The sequence below is a fragment of the Vidua chalybeata genome, chromosome 2, assembly GCF_026979565.1.
Source record: "Vidua chalybeata isolate OUT-0048 chromosome 2, bVidCha1 merged haplotype, whole genome shotgun sequence".
NCBI classification, from domain to species: domain Eukaryota; kingdom Metazoa; phylum Chordata; class Aves; order Passeriformes; family Viduidae; genus Vidua; species Vidua chalybeata.
Window position 1 is genome coordinate 30,998,716 of NC_071531.1, and position 18,165 is coordinate 31,016,880.

Here is an 18,165-nt window from a genome sequence, read left to right on the forward strand (position 1 = left end):
GACATTATAGATGCATTTTTCAAATGGAAATTAGATGTAGGAGTTTGTTGTTAGGTTAGGTTTTTATACCAAAGGGGAGTGCTGCCATTTGTGTTTTTTAGGTGGAACTGCAGAGTGTGTGGCTGATGCAGTTGACTCTACCCTTCATTCTCAAAAAGAAAAGCTTTATAGCAAATTGATTTATATACCGCAATAATGGTATGAAAGGAACAGGACACTTAATAAAAACTTCTATGGCTTTATTGATTGCATCTTTCAAAATTAAAAACTGAATTTTCCATCCAATTTTGGCAATGCAAAATTGTTTGGGTACAAATCTTTAACAAAACACAAAGTCCTTTCTGTAAGGAAAATAAAAACTTTTTTTCTGTTAATCTTTATTAAGACAGTGCTTCTTGGATCTCTTCTTCTGTGGGAGTAATTACTACACTGTGCTAGTTCTTCTACAAACTCCTTGTTTCCTTGTTGCAGAAAGGATCAATATGAAAATTATAATTCTATTCAGAATTGTTAACCCATTTGCAATACAAATGGTGCCATATTTCTCAGTGTTGTAGCATAATAATGTTCAGTAATACTGATGAAGAGTACTGTAGTGGAAAAATAATTTCAAATATGTAATTAGCACTGTGATTTGGAAAATTTTAACCAAAATACTAATTTTCTGCACTGAGTGTTTTGGAGACTCGACTTGTCACCAAAAACATTTAAAATTTCACCTTATACCTTGTGGCACCCACATTCTTATGGCCTTAGTCAAGTCTAGCTAGAAGCTCAGTAGTGCTTCATCTTTGTTATGCAAACATCTTTGTTACTGTTTCAAGACCATTGTTTTGGTGTTAATGAGGGAACTGAGATTAGCTCAGTTGATCAGAGCATGGTGCTAATAACACCTCATCCAGCCTGGCGATAAACATTTTCTGAGATGGGGCATCCACACAGCTTCTCTAGGAAACTTGTTCCAGTGCTTCATACCCTCATAGTAAAGCATTTCTACCTTACTAAAAGGTAGATCTAAATCTACCTTTTTTCAGTTTTTCCTGTCACTCCAAGCCATTATAAATGGTTCCTCCCCAGCTCTCTTGTTGGCTCCCTTTATGTACTGGAAGTACTGTAAAGTTTCCATTCCAGGCTGAACAATGCCCAACTTTCTCAGCCTTGTCTTCATAGGAGAGGTGCTCCTCTCATTGTCTTTATGACCCTTGTCTAGACTCTCTCCAACACGTCTGTGTCGTTCCTGTGCTGGGGACCCCAGAGCTGGATGCAGCACTGCAGGTGGGGTCTCATGAGAGCAGAGAAGAGGGGCAGGCTCACCTCCCTCGCCCTGCTGGCCACACTGCTTTGGTGCAACCCAGGAAACAGTTCGCTTTGGGGACTACAAGTGCTCATTGATGAGTCCTGTTGGGCTTCTTGTCAACCAATACCCTCAAGTCCTTCTCCTTAGAGCTGCTCTCAATCCATTCTCCACCCAGCCTGTGCTTGAACTTGGGATTGCACTTACCCACAAGCAGGACCTTGCACTTGGCCTTGTACTTCATGAGGTTCACTTCGTTCCATGTCTCAAGGCTGTCCAGGTCCCTCTGGATGGCATTCCTCCCTCCAGGGCATCAGACACCATACAGCTGGGTGGTGTTGGCAAACTTGCTGAAGGTACAGTCAGTCCCACTGCCCTTGTCACCAACAGAGATGTTAAAAAGTGCCAGTCCCCATACTGACCACTGAGGGTAGCATGCATCACTGGTCTCCACTTGGACATTGAGACATTGACTGCAACTCTGACTGTGACCATCCAGCTAATTCCTTACCCACTGAGTGATTCATCTGTCAAATCCACATCTCTGCAGTTTGGAGACAGGGATGTTGTGCAGGACAGTGTCAAATGTTTTGCTGTTGGCAAGAGGTGAGAGTTAGAGGATTAGAGGAAGCTTGAATGATTACCAAATTGCTAATTTTATGGAAACTTGTCTTCTCTTTCAAATCCCTTTTCCAGTTTTAACTTACCAAGTCAGTAGCAAGGAGAATCAAACCCCTACTTCCACGAATTCTGTTACATTACAGAATACTGTGTTAGTAAGTGGAATTAGAAGTTCAGTAGGTTATAAAAGGTGGTATGCAGAGAAATATTTTTCCTTAAAAAAACACCACAAAAGAACTCCCCAGGAATTTGAGACCACTAGATAGCATAATATCTTAATATAGGTATATGTGCTTGTTTGTAGAAGCTGAAAGTATTATTGTCTGATTGAGATCTGAGGAGAAACATGAGATGTCACAGATGACTTGTAGTCAAACTGACTCTAAGAGGTCAGATTACCTACAGGGTAATTACATTTATTTACATGGTTAGCAAATCTGTAAGTATTTCAGGTGAAGGGGTTGTTTCTTGTGCTCTTTTAGCAGATGTGAAAGAAATGTGTTACATCAAGGTTAGGTTTTGTTGTTATTTTTAATGTTGAAGTTATGATACCATGCAGAGAAGCTGATTATAGAGCCACTTGCTGCTCAGATCAGATCAATGGTTATGGCTTCTTTGATATGTCCTGTTAGGAAGGAGTGTAATTAGCTGCTATGTGGTTTTTAGAAGATACTCTTGTTCAGTGGTAGCAATAAAATATATGTATATACATACATCTAAATTAGATGATGGAAGCAAACACAATAAATGAATACAACATGTATGCTTAATACACATGTTTCTGCAGAAATGTAGAACAGATTTTCTTTTAGTATGTTAAAAAAGCAATAGAAATGCTTTTCTTCACTTAATATGCTTCACTCCTTCAATGTTGCCAAGAATGCAGGCTAGCTATTGACCTGCCCTGTATCTTAAGTGTGTTTCAGCATTATGGTTGTAATGTTTGCTTAAACTGGAGCTTTATGCTTGCTTGAGCAATATAGTTACAGTCTTGCTTTTTATTTGGCAGTTAGTTTGAAAAAAATAATTGTGACATGATGATCTTGGTAAAAGCTGTCACTGTAATTTGTGTTTTTCAGGTAATACTGTGATGTTGTTGAAGGTTTCCTAGTTTCTTTTACACTGTTGTACACTTTAAATCTTGTGAAAGACATGTCAGAAATGTCAAAGTGGGATGTTTTAGTGACAGTTACTTGAAGGTAATTTTTTTTCACTGTAAAGAATTACTGTCCAGGTTACATGAATTCGGTGTTTTGTATACTCAACTGAGCTTTTCTTTTATCAATTTCTTAAACTGGACTCTTTGTGCAATGAATGTCTACATCAGAAGTTGCAATAATTTTTGTTATTCTGCTTTGCTTCTTCAGAATAGAATCTATGAAGCTTTTATTTATCCCTTAGTGTTTCTGCTCAGGGATAGAGATGTGTTAAATACTGATTGCTTATTGTGGGACAGATTTAGCACATGATTTCAGTAATGTTTTTATTTCACTGTCCCATTAAAGAAGAAATGCCAGTAGAGGTGGTTTTACATAGCACTGGGAATAAAATAAGAACCAAGTAGCTGGAACCTAAAAAGCCCCGAGGTTTATATTCATCCATAGTGTGTTGGGCAGTGTTGTTTACTAGTCATAAAAGTGTGAATCCTAGTAAACGTGACAGTCAGATCAGGACAAATAATTTGCAAATATGTGATTGTGCAATTTCTTTTTTGGAGGTTTTTTGTTTGTTTGTTTGTTTTGGGGGAGGGGCATTGGGGAGTTTTTGGTTGGGTTTTTTTTGTTGCTGTTGGTTGATTGGTTGGGGTGTCTTTTTTTTGTTTGTTGTTGTTTGTTTGCTTTTCCCCTATAACTGTAGCTTGCTGTTCTTTGCCTTAAAAGAAGACCTTCAGCTCAAGTGCTGCCAATAACTCTCCTCCAACAAATCATGTGTTTAATTATCCTTATTGTCTGAAGCAAGTGCACAGACAGAGGCCCATATGCTTTTGTTGACTTGACCTCCTTGTTTGTGGGTGTCTGGATTTTCTGATATATTATTCTTTTTATTCCTTGTGTCCAAAGGAACATTCAGACTCGCTGTCAGCCCTCATCAGGGGAGATTTGAATGTGGTCATACTGGATTTTATAATTGATTTGGAAATCTTCTAAATTGTGACCTTTCTCTATTGAACAAATTATATCTAGAAGCAAAGGTATGCAATTGCATCTGGAGACATTTAAAACTATTCCTGGCTGTTCTATCCAGCTATGAAAATACTCCTTAAGTAAATAATTCATCAGTTTTCACAATTCTAGTTTGGCTTCTTTGGCTTTTTAATTTCTTAGGATTTTTTTTCCTCTAGAAAAATGGTGAATTTTTGGCTTTTTAGAAAAAAAATCAAACAAACATGATGTACCATTTCATGCTTCCATTTTGATTGGTAAGCTACATAATTTTTAGTGTACTCATATTAAAGATGGAAAAAATGAAGGGAAAGCAGATTCTCAGATCAAGGTACTATTTACAAGAAAATTGCTTCTGAAATTTGCAGTTCAAAATAGAAAAGTTTTACCTGTTGATATGACAAAGGATCGTATTCAGATTGCTTTCAAAATTTTAGAGAAAACAACTTCAGCTCCTGCTGCAAAGGAATGTTTAAACAAAAGTATTTAGACTGAGATTGGATCAGGCCCTGAAAGTTTCAAAGCAAGCACTTCAGACTTGTGCTAGTGCACTAAAATTGGAGAGAACAAAAAACATTATTTGTTTACAGAGATCCTTGAAGTACAAAATGTGGAAAAAATGCAATGAGAAATTAAGTAATTAGAATTACTGAGGGTTTTTTTTTTACCGAAGTTAGGAAAACCTGCAGAACCTTCCCTCAAAAACAAGTTGTTCTTCACAATGAAAGCTACTTGAATGAGCACTTTTAAAAATACTTGCAATCCTAATAAGTACATTTCTATGTGGAAAACAAGGGCAATAAAGAGTACTTCTGATGGATTGTTTTGGTAGATTAAACTAGTGAATTGCTGAAATGACCCATCAATTTGAATAACAAGATTAGGGATAAAGAAATTACTTGCCCACTTGTTTTCCTGCATCTTGATTTTGTTTGTTTGTTTCCTGATGCAGAATATGTTTTGTCATGATTAGTAGGATGTATTTTTTTGTAAAACATCTACCATATTTTCCTTTAATTTCACAGAGTATTATACTTAGAAAAATTTGCACATTCCCTAATCCCTTCAAAATAATAAGATAGCTTTATGAATAGGCATAGCTGCAAACTCTGTAACTAAAAAGGCCTACAGAATCAAGTGTTCAAAGAGGACTGATAAAATTTGACCTTGAGCAGTTTTCTTAAGAGCTTTTATTTATAGCATGTCTTGTTGTTAGCCTTTACAGTATAATGCTTTATTTGTATTTGCATGCTTGATTGCTTTACTGCTTTAGATTTTATAACTCATCATAGCTTGTTTATAAAAGGTTTTAATTTCACTTTAAGAGCAGGGAAGCTAATTAGCTTTTGTTGAGTAGTCATCCATGGTAATACATTGTAACATTTCAAGGACACCATATATCAGCTTTTAGCCAGTTTTGAGACAAGTCAGAATCTGATTTGTGAGCACGCTTGAGGTTTAAACTTTGGGGACAAATATTGTTAACACCTTTACTTTTCACTGTTTGACATTGCTGATTTATAAATATGATTTGTGCCTATGTGCAAGTTTTGACACTTGATAATTAGCTCAGCTTGCCACAGTGTTTTGCTGTTTTTGTAAGTCTAAGTGCCACAGGAGGATTCTGGAACATCTCTGATATCTCTCTTGTGTGGACATAGCTTTTTGTCTGTGCCTGTGTGATTGGTTTGACAATTCCTCTGCTCGCCTCCCCTCGGTCGGACATTTGAGAACGCAGTGCCTCATCTGTGCCTTGTGAATATCTTCTGAGCTCTGGAGTCACTTCCAAAGGGCAATGGAAGCAATGTGCATGCTATCTCAGTAAATGCCACTATGTGTACTTTGTCTGTGCATCTTTATGTGGATATTGGATGACTGTACAGTGCAGTAGGAACAGAATTTCATATCACAGTATTGGGTAGTTGTATTTGCATAACCTGTGCTAAAGAGAAAGTGTAGCCTTTGTCAAAAGAAGTGTCAGTTTTAAGATGAAGTTTAGAATTACTTAAGTGCTAGCATGGTAAGAATTTTATTTTATATACTAGAGAAATTCAGGTTTTTTTGGGTTACAGTGGAAATAATTTAGTCTGCCACATATTAGCATAGCAGAATTTTAATTAAAAAGGATATCTGCTTTTAAGAGATGAAGATGACTATTTTATCAGTAATACTAAAAATGTGATGGTTTGTAAGGTACATAGATATTATGAGCCAAGCATGATCTATAAAATTCTTGTTGCTTACATCTGTGGGAAAGAAGTGCAGGTCCATGCAGGCATCATCATTACTTATTGGATACTGATTTACTTGATATTACAACTTCATGGATCACATAAAACATCTGAACTGATTTTACGGGAAGTACAGAACTTAATTTTTATACCTCATGTAGCTCAAACAAAGAAATGTTCCTGTAAGAGCCGTGGCAGGTTGAATTGGCTGGCATGTTGACAAATCCCTAATTCACTGAAGAGCAACCTCCTCTTGTCTCACCACTGACTCTGTATGAAACTTAGTGTGGAAGCTCGCTGCCAGTTAAGATCTGTATCAACCTGTAAATTGATCAACATCCTTGATGGGAGTGTAATGAATTAATACATGAAGCTTGTTAGTGTCTCTGACCCATGGCATGATGGTAACTACTGCAGGGTTTTGATAATGGGACTAAATGATTTGTAGAATACCTAATCACAGAAATACCTGAATTAGCACTTACTACAGTGTGTTCTCACAGATTCAAACATTTATTTAATGGCATTTTAATAACTCTTCAACAAGGTGTTCAGAAAAATGAAGCTTTTGCTGCGGAACCTTTAACTTGTAAAAGCTGAGAGGGTTGTCATTAGGGTGGGCCATAAACTGCTACGAATGTAGGACTGTTGCCACTGCTACACTGTTGATTTGAATAATGATTTAAAGTTTCCCTGCTTGGGTAGAGGAAAAGTCCTGTTGGATCAGGTATCTGTTTCTTCTCTAGGTGTTTTACTTATTGAGTATTTGTGTACAATACTTTGTTGCTAACCAGAGTCTTTTGTCTGTGTGTCCCGTTGTTCTTCAATGAAAAAAAAGGGGGTGAGGTTTCTATGGTTCAGTTGGGCAAGGGCAAAAAATATAAATCAGGCCTACAATTAATTGGCAAAGCTAAGCCCTCTGTGCTTGGCTTGCTATCTTTTTTGAGTGCCAAGTCTATTGCTGATTACCTTTTAGTCTGTGTGGCAGATCCATCACTTTGGGTGTTTAGCTGCTTTGGAGTTTGAAGGAAAGCTCAACTGCCTGCATGTGATATGGGAAGGTCACAAAGCTTTTCCTGATCTTGTCTGACACATCTGTCTTTGGTACAACCAGCCATACTAAAACAGAGCTCTTAAGTAAATTATAGCTTGTCTTTTATTTATTTAATTATTTATCTATGTGAATGCAGCCACCTTAGTTCAACAATCTTAATTCAATGTGTTCAATTTTCAGTTGTGAAATGGCCTGTGATTTAACGTGTTTGGGAACCTGCTTGATTGATAAGATAAATAGCAGCTTGCAAAGCTTTCATACTGCTTTTTATGTTGTAGACTGTAGTTCTTTTAGCAGACAGTCAAAGCTTTCCTTGAGGAATAATGGCAATGCTGAGAATCGCCAAAACATTCTTGGGTTGTGAAAGGGTTTTCAGGCAATTCTGTTTCCTTTTACAAGTGTGCACTCCCCTCAGTTTAGAAGTGTACTCAGATAGTTTCTTCGTAAAGTTTTCATGTTAGAATAGAATAGACTGTTTCAATTGGAAGGGAACTACAGTGGGCATCTAGTGCAGCTGCCTGACCATTTCAGGGCTGACCAAATGTAAAGCACGTTGTTAAGGTCATTGTCCAAATGCCTCTTAAACACTGACAGGCTTGGGGCGTTAAAAAATCTAACTTCGCTAAAAGAGTAACATGAAGAAAAAACGAAGCCGTTTATGATTTTTATTGACTGTAAAACTGTATAGCCTTAAAATTGCTTTGATTAAGTTTCCACCGTATTTTTTCTGTTTTATTGTTCAGTAGATATTTCATTTGGAATTAGAATACAGCAAGTGTTCTGACAGTGTTGGTAATTTACCTGCAATTCAGATATATGCTATTTCAGTTGAGCTGAAATACTCTGCAAAATGCTTTTCTAAATTCAAACTACAACCTATTTTCTTATTCCTTTACTTGGATGTCCCTTTTTATCTCAAGGGAAAACTCTTTGCTGTTACAAAAATCAGCGGTTGAAGAACATGAACAGATTTTTCAAGAAGTACAAAAGCCCAAACTAAGAAATTATATGCATGCTAAGATGTTAGAAACTCCATGTTTTATAACTTCGATTTTTTCTTCAAATTTAGACAAGTCTTCAGCAGTTTATGTAGTCAGTATTGTCTGTGGCTAAGAGGAGAGTGGACTGAGTTTGTAATTTTGGATTAGTGGTGTCTTTTTGGAATAATTTTTTTTAACAGTTATTTAGTAGAAGAACTGTAAATAACCCAGAGGAGGCTGAGAGCCGAGATTTCATCGCTGGTTAAAAACTGGCAAACCACCCAAGTTTCATCTGAATTTTCATTTTTCAAAATGCTGCATCAACTTTCAAGTGAACTTGTCTAAATTCTAAGTTCTGCATATTTAAGAGAACGTATTGCAACAAAGGAAAAGAGATAAAGTACTGATTCAGTTGACATAGTGTTGAGAGAACTGCACAGCATCTGGCCAGCTAAAATGTTTAGTCTTTAGCTTCTGGAGTATTGCTGAACCAACTAGAATTTAAGAGAAAAATGGTGAAGAATTAATGCTTTCAGTTCTCAAATAATTTCTTAACAAGATATTTCTTTTATTTGATCTTTCTGGCTTCCAGAGAAAAGTGTGGAATATCTTTTAATTTCAATGTAAAATAGTACCTTATTCTTGAATAAAAATATGCTTGTATGCTGAAATTATTGGAGACCAGATGTCTTCAATATTGGCTACAGCTGCTGTTAGAGGGAGGTTTTGTTTGTCAGAGAACAGACAGATATGTTTGGGGTTCTTCCATCAGTGCTGTAAGGCCAATAACTTACTGTCTGAATTCCGTCTTCTGTTTTCTTAAACAACTCTAGATTTCAGTATGAGAATAAAAATGGAATTCATAATCCTGTAGAAATAGAATCCTTTTTTACTGATGATGATCACTGACCTGTTTTCTCTGTGATTTTAGGGTCAGTACTCCCCTTTTTACTGTAATAGCAATCAAAAAAAAAGTGTTTTCATACTTCTGGACAAGAAATCAATTCAATTTATTTTGGTTTTGGAGAAATCTCTGAACAATAAAACACTAAATGGTCAAATGTATTTTGAAAATATCAGGTGCACTATTGACTGTTTTGTATATACAATGCTTACAAGTCAGTTTGTCATAGAATAGGATATCTCAGTTGGAAGGGACCTACCAACAATCAATTTAGTCCAACTGCCTGACCACTTCAGGACCAAACTTGAACTCAAAGTTTAAATACAAATAGATTCTTAAATTTAATCTTGTAGGCTCATTCTCATGTACTTAGTCAGGAACTCTGAAAAGTCAAATTAGAATATTTTTAAACTGCTGATGGCTTAAGGGATGCTTTTCTAAAGTCTGGGACATGTGGACACTGCTAATGGTGGTACTGTAAGAGTCTAAGAAGTATTTTCTCCTTTGCTAGTGCCTTTCAGTATGAGATAAGATTTGTTGTGTTTTTTGTAAGTAATAAGTATCTGAGCAGTTGATCTTTGAAGTACTGAAAGTATGCTAAAGATATGAGTATCAGGCATTTAAATTTAATTTGCTTAGTTTAAAAGTACAACCTACCATATTATAAAACAAGTACAAAAATGCCAAATTACACATTAATCTCCAAAAACATGAAAAGTGCTAGCTTTACTAGTGTTAGAGATGCAAATGCTTTAGGTCATGTAAGTTCACATAAGCAAATTTTTTTTAAATTTCATTTTGCATAAATAACTAGAAAAATACTCAGAGGGTAGTGGACTTAAAAATCTTATTGTATTTGTAATCTTAGGATTTTTTAGTTATACTTGACTGAATAATATTGTGCCTAATGGAAAAAAATGCCTTATATTTGTGGAGGATACGTGCCCAGAGTTTATGTATCTTTTAGAGCAGCCTCCTTAACCTAGATATGTCTGGTTGAAGGAACTGTGGGAAGTTGACTACTTGTCTAGTATTTCTCAAAGAAATTAATGCTTTTGAGGTCTCAAGTACCATGAATGTAATACCAGTACAGTTCACTGGAAGCATCAGAACGGAACTACTTTTGTTAGTTATCATTGGCAAATAAGAGTGGCCTTTATCCCAGAAACTCCAAAAAATTTTCCCAGTCTTCTAAATGCTGCTGACTAAAGCATCAATTCCTATTTCAAATAGCAGCCTGGATTCAGTCAGCAGTGTATAGTGTGCCTAACACTGTGTTGTGGGCCAGCATCTGTGTTCTGGGTTTGTTGGCACAAAAGCAATAACCATTTGGTTTTAATGAAAGAAGTAAAATAAAGCTGACAAAGGAGATGTTTTTAAGAGGTAGTGAACTATGTTTTTATTTTTCCATCTTCAGAACAGAGGGCATTCTAGTTAATTAAGTTTTCTAAACATAATTGGAGCAGTACATCCCAACTACCAAAAAAGAGAGGAAAATAAATGTAAATTGAAAGAATTTGGAGGAACAGCAGTCTTATTAACAAGGGAAGTTGACGCTAATTCCTTTTTTTGCCTGGTGTGTTATGTAATATAGCAACAGGAAGGGTTTCAAATTGCTTGCTAAACTTCTGCTTCCCTGCCATTGCAATGTGAAAAGTCTAGGAATGGGTAGGTAAATAACAATAGAGGTATGTCAGTGGATGTCAGCTGAGTGGCTGGAATATTGATTATGAGTTGCAAATTCACTTAAAATACTCCAGTCAGTATCTGTATATTGGTTGAAGGAGGGTGATAGTGATGATGGTGAGCAGAAGATTTGAGGAAATTACCAATAGGAAGAAGGAACGATACAAAATCTAGGTCCTCTTAATTTACTGGGTGTCAAGGGAAAAGGGAATAAATATATCAGCAAATTGGTTTTGGTGTTTCCATCTCCCTTTTGGTCCCCTTTTAAGAGTATGTGTATGTATCAACATCAGTAGAATTTTGATAAAAATTTTGTTCTTCAGTTCTCAGGCACTGACCATAAAGTTAAAACTTGGGTTTAAAATTGATATGACTGAAATACTGTCAAGTTCCACTCATCCTTATAAAGTATTCAGAAGGGTCTTTTGCAAGACATAACCTGTGCTTTTGTAAGGGGCCACTGCTGTGTGGCTTCTTAAAATAAATGGTTTGTGCGCATTTGTTCCAAGAAGTGGTTCAGAACTGCCTTGTGCTGAGTGCTGGGTACTCAGGGTGTCCCTGGTCTGTGGCTGTGGTGAGGGGCATCCCCCCTCAATGCCTGCCCCCATCCCAGTGTGTGCAGCTCTCCCCTCACTGTGTTGGGTGGGTGCTGAGGCACCCAGCTCCTCAGGTGGGGCCGTGCCAGGCTCTGCCTTCCTGGGAGCATTCCAGGTGCTGCAAAGCTGAGCAGTGTTAGATGCTGGTCGGATCTGTCAGTAGGTGTTTATTTCAACAAATAACCCAGATCGTGGTTTTTCTCCCTTGAAAAGTTGATTGCCTGTTGTAGCATCCATCCCATGAACTCCCTTCCCTCAGCAAATTCCCAAGGGCATTGCCTTGGAAAGACTTACCATAGAGTTCATTCCTCCTGTGGCACAGACCAGACTCCCTCATGGACCTCTGCTCATATTTTGCAACCTACCCTGGTTTCTCCTTTCCCTGTTTCCTCACTGGTTGGGTACCCCTGGTGGCTGCCCCCTCTCCCCTGGAGACCAATCCCCCTTGCCCTGCCTTTAGCTCCATCCCCCATCCCTTCCCATTCTTAAGCTGTCCAGAGCACGTGGTAGCCCTCATTTTTCGCCTGAGTTCCCTTCAGCTTCCACGCAATAAATCTTGCCGGAATTAACTCCTGCAAAAAGAGCCTTCTTGTCTCTCTCGCTGAGCCAGCTGTGGTGAGTGTGGTGTGTGTCTGACTGCACTGCCTGAATGTTAATCCAACCGGCTTTTCCACAGGAGATGCTTGTTGGAAACAGATAATAGTCAGCGGTGTCCACCATCCACCTCTTGCATTGGGTGCTGAGGCACCCAGCTCCTCAGGTGGGGCCGTGCCAGGCTCTGCCTTCCTGGGAGCATTCCAGGCGCTGCAAAGCTGAGCAGCGTTAGACGCTGGTCGGATCTGTCAGTAGGTGTTTGTTTCTGCAAATAACCCGGATTGTGGTTTTTCTCCCCAGAAAAGCTGATTGCCTATCAGCGGGAGTTTCACGCTCTGAAGGAACGCCTGCGCATCGCCGAGCACCGCACGCTGCAGCGCTCCTCCGAGCTCAACGCCATCCTGGAGCAGTTCAGGAGGGCCGTGGCAGAAACCAATGGCAGTAAGAATGCCATGAATAATTTTTCAGGTACATGCTCCGAGATATTTTTTTTATAACTCTGCAATGCCCATATTTCTTGTTATTAGTATAGAATAAGAAATTGCTCCCAAGAGAGCTGAATGAAACTGTTCAGCAGTGGGAATAAAGGATGTATAATAAGTTGTATATGATGTGGGTGTTTTGGTTTGTTTTTTCTAGTTGTTGTTCTTAATGATTCACACACCCTTATTCAGTCCCTAAAGTCATAAGAATTACTTACTCCACACCTAGCTCCCAAAGTTTGGAACTTCTGGTTACTTATCTATTACGTTGAATATATTTTGACAATTAATTTACATCACTTTTTAAACAGAGTCAGAGGAGAAAAGTGAGCAAACAGCAGAAATGGATGAACTTGAAGGAGTTAAAATAAGCTTAAAAGTCAACTGGAAAGTATTAAATCATATAGACTAAAGTATTGCTTATGATTTGTAAGATGTCTCCCATTTTGGAGATGGATGGTTCACCAGACTACTGATGTTAATTTTTAAAATCACACTGTTACTGTTTTGTTGCTCTGATTTTTGTGGATGGAAAATGAATCACAAATAAGTACAAATTTTCTGTCAAGAGGTCTGACTTGATAGGTTGCAGAAATTTCACTGTATTAGTCTTAAGGAGTTGGTCTATAAGGAGTTGAAACTCTTAAGAGTTTTGCAATTCAAAAGCCTGGAACAAGATACTGGAATTTGTTGTCTCCTTGAATTTGTGCTATGATTTACTATTTTCAATAGATTTTTTTTTTTTTTGTTGGGAAATGGTTATAATTATAGGGTCCAGTGCTGATGCCACTCATGAATTGCTGTCTGATGCTAATGGCCTGATCTCAGTAGTTCCCTGGATCTCCAGGAATTGCACAGATAAAGGTTACATTTAGCATGGTCTACAAATCTTGTCTTCCTATTTCATGTGTGTGGTTTTGCTTTTAAAGTAGAGCATGGAGGAGGTTAAATGATTTTGATTCTGGGTTTAGGATTAAGTTATTATCACATTTGTTTCTAAAATTGACTTAGCTTGCTTTTAGGCAATATGCTTATAAAGAGTTACTCTCTTCTGATGCAGCTGAAAGTACTAATTCATTTAACATTCTACCATGTCTGGATCCCAGCTGGGATGGACATACACGTTTTTCCATGTAGAGTCATAATGGGAATCCAGCTGAATTACTGAGCTTTTGTGCTTAGAACATAGTATTAGATAGGTTTTTATTAAGCTTAATACACTTAAGTATACATAATACTCTTTGCTCTCTTTGAAGATGAAAGAATTCCAGATTGTTTTGTGTAGATCCTTATTCATTCAGACAAGAGCTGTCATACTTGGACAGAATTTAGTCCAGGTTTTGCAGATGAAGTTAAAGAAATGTTAGCAGGAAAAGTAAAATGTGCCTGTATTGGAGTCTATCAAAATAGATGTACCTACTTATGGCATCTATTTACAAAGCTTTTTTGACGTTTGAGATGGTTAGGAATTTAGTTTCACCTAAAAATAAATACTTTAAAAATCCCCAAACATACAGAACCAAAATCCACAACAAAATCCACCTATCTTTGTAGAAGCTGTGCTAAGAATCTAAGAGGAATTACACTTATGGCTTTCTTTTTCTTGCTTCTCAATTTTATCTCAAGAAACCTTGACTACAGCTTTTTTACTTAACTTGATATTATAAAGCCCATACGTTTTCAAAAATCCATATGCTATCATATTTTTCATTTGAAATGAGTTGTGTTCACACTTGATGCAAGATAATCAACACACCCAGCAGGGTAATTTTAAAAACTGTTATTTGCAACTTTGACAGCCACCTGGACATACTGAAAGGCAGTTGCACTAGAAAGAGCAAGACTGATTCTAATAGAATCTAATAGGATAATTTTATTCTAATGGACAAAATTAAATTTGCTTTTTTTTTTTTTTCAGGAGTACTCAAAATATCAACTGTATATTAATGCTATTTTATTTTGTATCTCTATGTGCAGTATATTCCAGTATATATTCATAGCTCTGAAAAGTTATTTGCAGTAGTGTTTGCTGGATGGTGATGACCTCTGTAAGCAAAAGTGAAAAATTATCTAGGGAAATAAGCCTCCCATTTGATTAATTGGGAAAAAAACCTTGCAAAACCACCAACTCCCCACATAAATGGAGCATTCGTTATTTCTGTAAATTCACACTAAATCTTATGTGATCATATAAATATTAACTGTATCTGTAATAAGGTTATAGGTGCAAAATAGTCTTGGCCATCATTTATAAAAAAAATTGAAAGAAGAAAAGACTTCCTTTGTAGACAAGATACAATGACTCAGAAAAGTGCACAATTTATTCTGGCTTTCAGTTAGGACCAAGCTTGGAATTTTATACTGTTTACTATTGCTTAAAACTTCATATAATTTGTTTTCTGCATTTCTGATTTCCCATATGTTTGCAGATGAGACGCTGAAATTATTAAAAGAGCTAACAAGTAGAAAATCTCTTCAAGTGCCAAATATCTATTACCATTTGCCTCATTTGTTGAAAAATGAAGGAAGCCTTCAACCTTCTGTGCAGGTTGGCCTTGGAAGGACAGGAGGTATGCTGATATGATGGTTATTTCATGTTTTATATCTGGAGGACCTTCTAGTTTTAGGAAAAGAATTTACTGCATTTCTTGGACATCTCATTTAACTTGTGTGATATTGATATCCTTTGAATTCACACTGAATCTGAGATGAAAGGAGCTTGGTTTCAGCTTTGCTCTTTTCTGCATAATCTCAGTCACACTGCATGCCATGTTAAGGTACACAATAAGAAGCATTTAGTTTGGATGAATTTTTTGTAACTAAAAGGAAACAAAGCTCAAGCATTTCAGATTCTGAACTGCTAATGGGTATATCCCTTTGGCTTTTCAGATTTGCAGGGCAACCATGCATGGTTATAATTATTTTAGCATTGATGTTTCTCTTGTTCTGAACAGTATATTTCCATGTCTAAATTAAAAGTTGGGAGAATTAAGATAACCAGATACAATTGCATCAATAAAATCTGGACAGTCATTGGAGGGGAAAAAAATTCAGTGTTATAGTTACTTGTGAATTGTGGTTTTTCATTACTTCAGTTTGATTACTTCTTCTTTTAACAGAAGGCATGCCTGTATGAAAAATGTGTGGGCTCAGGCCACAGGTTTATTTTTCTGACTATAAATACCTTTTATTTCAATGTTATATGTTATGTTTTATTTCAATGTATTGTTGGGGATGTATTGCTTTGCATTTGTGGTGCTTTTGTCAGAGAGAAGGAATTTTGTTGAGGAACTTCCATGCAGTTCTGTTGTCCTGGACTTATTTAGAAGAACCAAAACCAGGGGCAAGGAAAGTATTAGAGGCTTTCAGCAGTATTATTTTAAAAGGTTACTTCTGAGAAGTTAAATACTTGAGTTTTGAAGAAGGGTTATACCAGTTTTATTTTTAAACTTCAGTTAGGGAATTTAATCACTCTTGGTGCACCTTGTCTGCATAATACCTTGGTTGTTGATTATTTCCCATTGTACTGGGGTTTGTGTGACAATGTTTTGGTAGCAGGGAGGCTACAGGGGTATTTCTCTTAAGAGGAGCCAGCAGCTTTCCCTGTCTCCAGTGGAACCAATAGCCAGACCTGCACCACTGGAATAACAGATTGAAGAGGGGGGGAAAAAACTGCTCAAGGGCAATTGCAGCTGGAGAGAGGAGTGAGAACATGCAAGGCCAGTGCAGAAGGAGGGGGAGGAGGTGCTGCAGGTGTCAGGGCAGAGTCCCCTGCAGCTTGTGGTGAAGAGTGTAGAGAGGCAGCTGTGTCCCCACAGCCCATGGAGCAGATATCCACCTGCAGCCTCTGGAGGACCCCATGTCACAGAAGGTGGGTGCCCAAAGGAGGCTGTGACCCCATGGAAAGCCCACACAGGAGCAGGCTCCTTGGCAGGACCTGTGGACCCATGGAGAGAGGAGCCCATGCTGGAGCAGGTTTACTGGCAGGACTTGTAACCCTGTGGAGGACCCACACTGGAGTAGCCTGGTCCTGAAGGACTACAGCCCATGGAAGGGACCCATGCTGGAGCAGTTTATGAAGAACTGCAGCCTGGGGAACGAACTTACATTGGAGATGTTCATGAAGGACCATCTGCCATAGTAAGGACCCCATGCTGGATCAGGGGAAGAGTCTGAGGAGTCCTTCTACTGAGGAGAAAAAAGTGGTGGAGATCATGTGTGATGAACTGAATTCCAGCCTTCATTCCCCATACCCCTGTGCTCCTGGTAGGGAGGAGGTAGAGAAATTAGGTGTGAAGTTGAGCCCAGGAAGAAGGGAAGGGTAAGAGAAAGGTGTTTTAAGATTTGGGTTTATTTCTCATTACCCTATGTTCATTTGATCAGTAATAAATTAACTTCCTCAAGTCTGCTTTGAGTGTGGCAGTAACGAGGGGTCTCTCCCTGCCCTTATTTCTACCCATTAAGCTATGTTATATATTCTCCTTCCTGACCAGCTGAGGAGGTGAGCGATGGAGCAGCTTTGGTGGGTATCTGGTGTCCAGTCAGGATCAGCCCATCACACCTACAAAATAGTCTGACATGTCTAGGATTGGGGTTTTTTTGTCTTCTATTTTTGTTCTGAGAATTGGTGTTAGCTGTTAGTCATGCTCCTGATGCTGGGTGGCCTATTTTTAAACTATTTTTAATTACTGCAATCTCCACCTTTTAAACCTTTGCATTTATTAAGCAATGCCTTATTGCAAGATTTTTATTTTCTATCTTGTGTATGCAATCACTGAAAGTACCTTTCTGGTTTGTTTGATTTCAGTTTCCATTGTAATGGGAATACCTACAGTGAAAAGAAAAGTCAAGTCTTACCTTACAGAAACTCTCCACTCCCTTATTGATAAGCTGTCCCCTGAAGAAAAGCTGGATTGTGTTATGGTTGTCTTTATAGGAGAGGTAAAATCACTTTAATTTTTAAATACAATTTCTAACCTGCCTTTAATCACAAGTAACATTCCTTTGAGGAACTGATGAGGATCTACTTTTTTTCCAAGATGCAGACAGATGACTCTCCTTCCAGGAAAAGGAAAGTGTCAGTCTTGGGTTTCTGAGATACAATCCTGAAGAGCCCAGCTTTTTCTATTTATCAGGGGAATGGTGGACATGGATTCAGTGGAGTGGTTATTTTGCAAATCTTATGTTTATATTTAGTGGCAAAGATGTGCTATTCCTTCAACATAAGAATAATGGCTAAAGAACTCTGTCATAGGAGAGGATTCTTCCTGTTTTCTTTGTGCTCCTGCTTAGTCCTCTGTCAAATGAGTGCTGCAGTTGGAGATGTGAGGCACAGATTGTTATTGAATTAATTTTCTGGACAATGTGAATGTTTGAAGCCCAGACCTTTTTAATGGATTAATTCAGTGTTCAGTTGGACTGTTTGTTCACTTTGGCTCTGATTTAGTGGAAATCAAATTTAGGAAAATGATAGAGTACTTTCAGAAATAATTCTGTTGGATGCTGGGAATTGCATGTACCTATTTTGTTCTCTATGCCTTTCTCAGAAGTCTGACTTGGAC

At 37.8% G+C, this 18,165-nt stretch overlaps 1 protein-coding gene across 1 annotated transcript in view; it reads left to right on the plus strand.

Moving 5' to 3' along the window:
• MGAT4A (alpha-1,3-mannosyl-glycoprotein 4-beta-N-acetylglucosaminyltransferase A) overlaps nt 1–18,165 on the plus strand; it is a 72,650-nt gene that overhangs the window by 14,569 nt on the left and 39,916 nt on the right. The window contains exons 3-5 of the mRNA XM_053936483.1: nt 12,423–12,590; nt 15,034–15,174; nt 17,412–17,545. Of these exons, the coding sequence (XP_053792458.1) occupies nt 12,423–12,590; nt 15,034–15,174; nt 17,412–17,545 (443 nt within the window). The remainder of the gene's footprint in view (nt 1–12,422; nt 12,591–15,033; nt 15,175–17,411; nt 17,546–18,165) is intronic.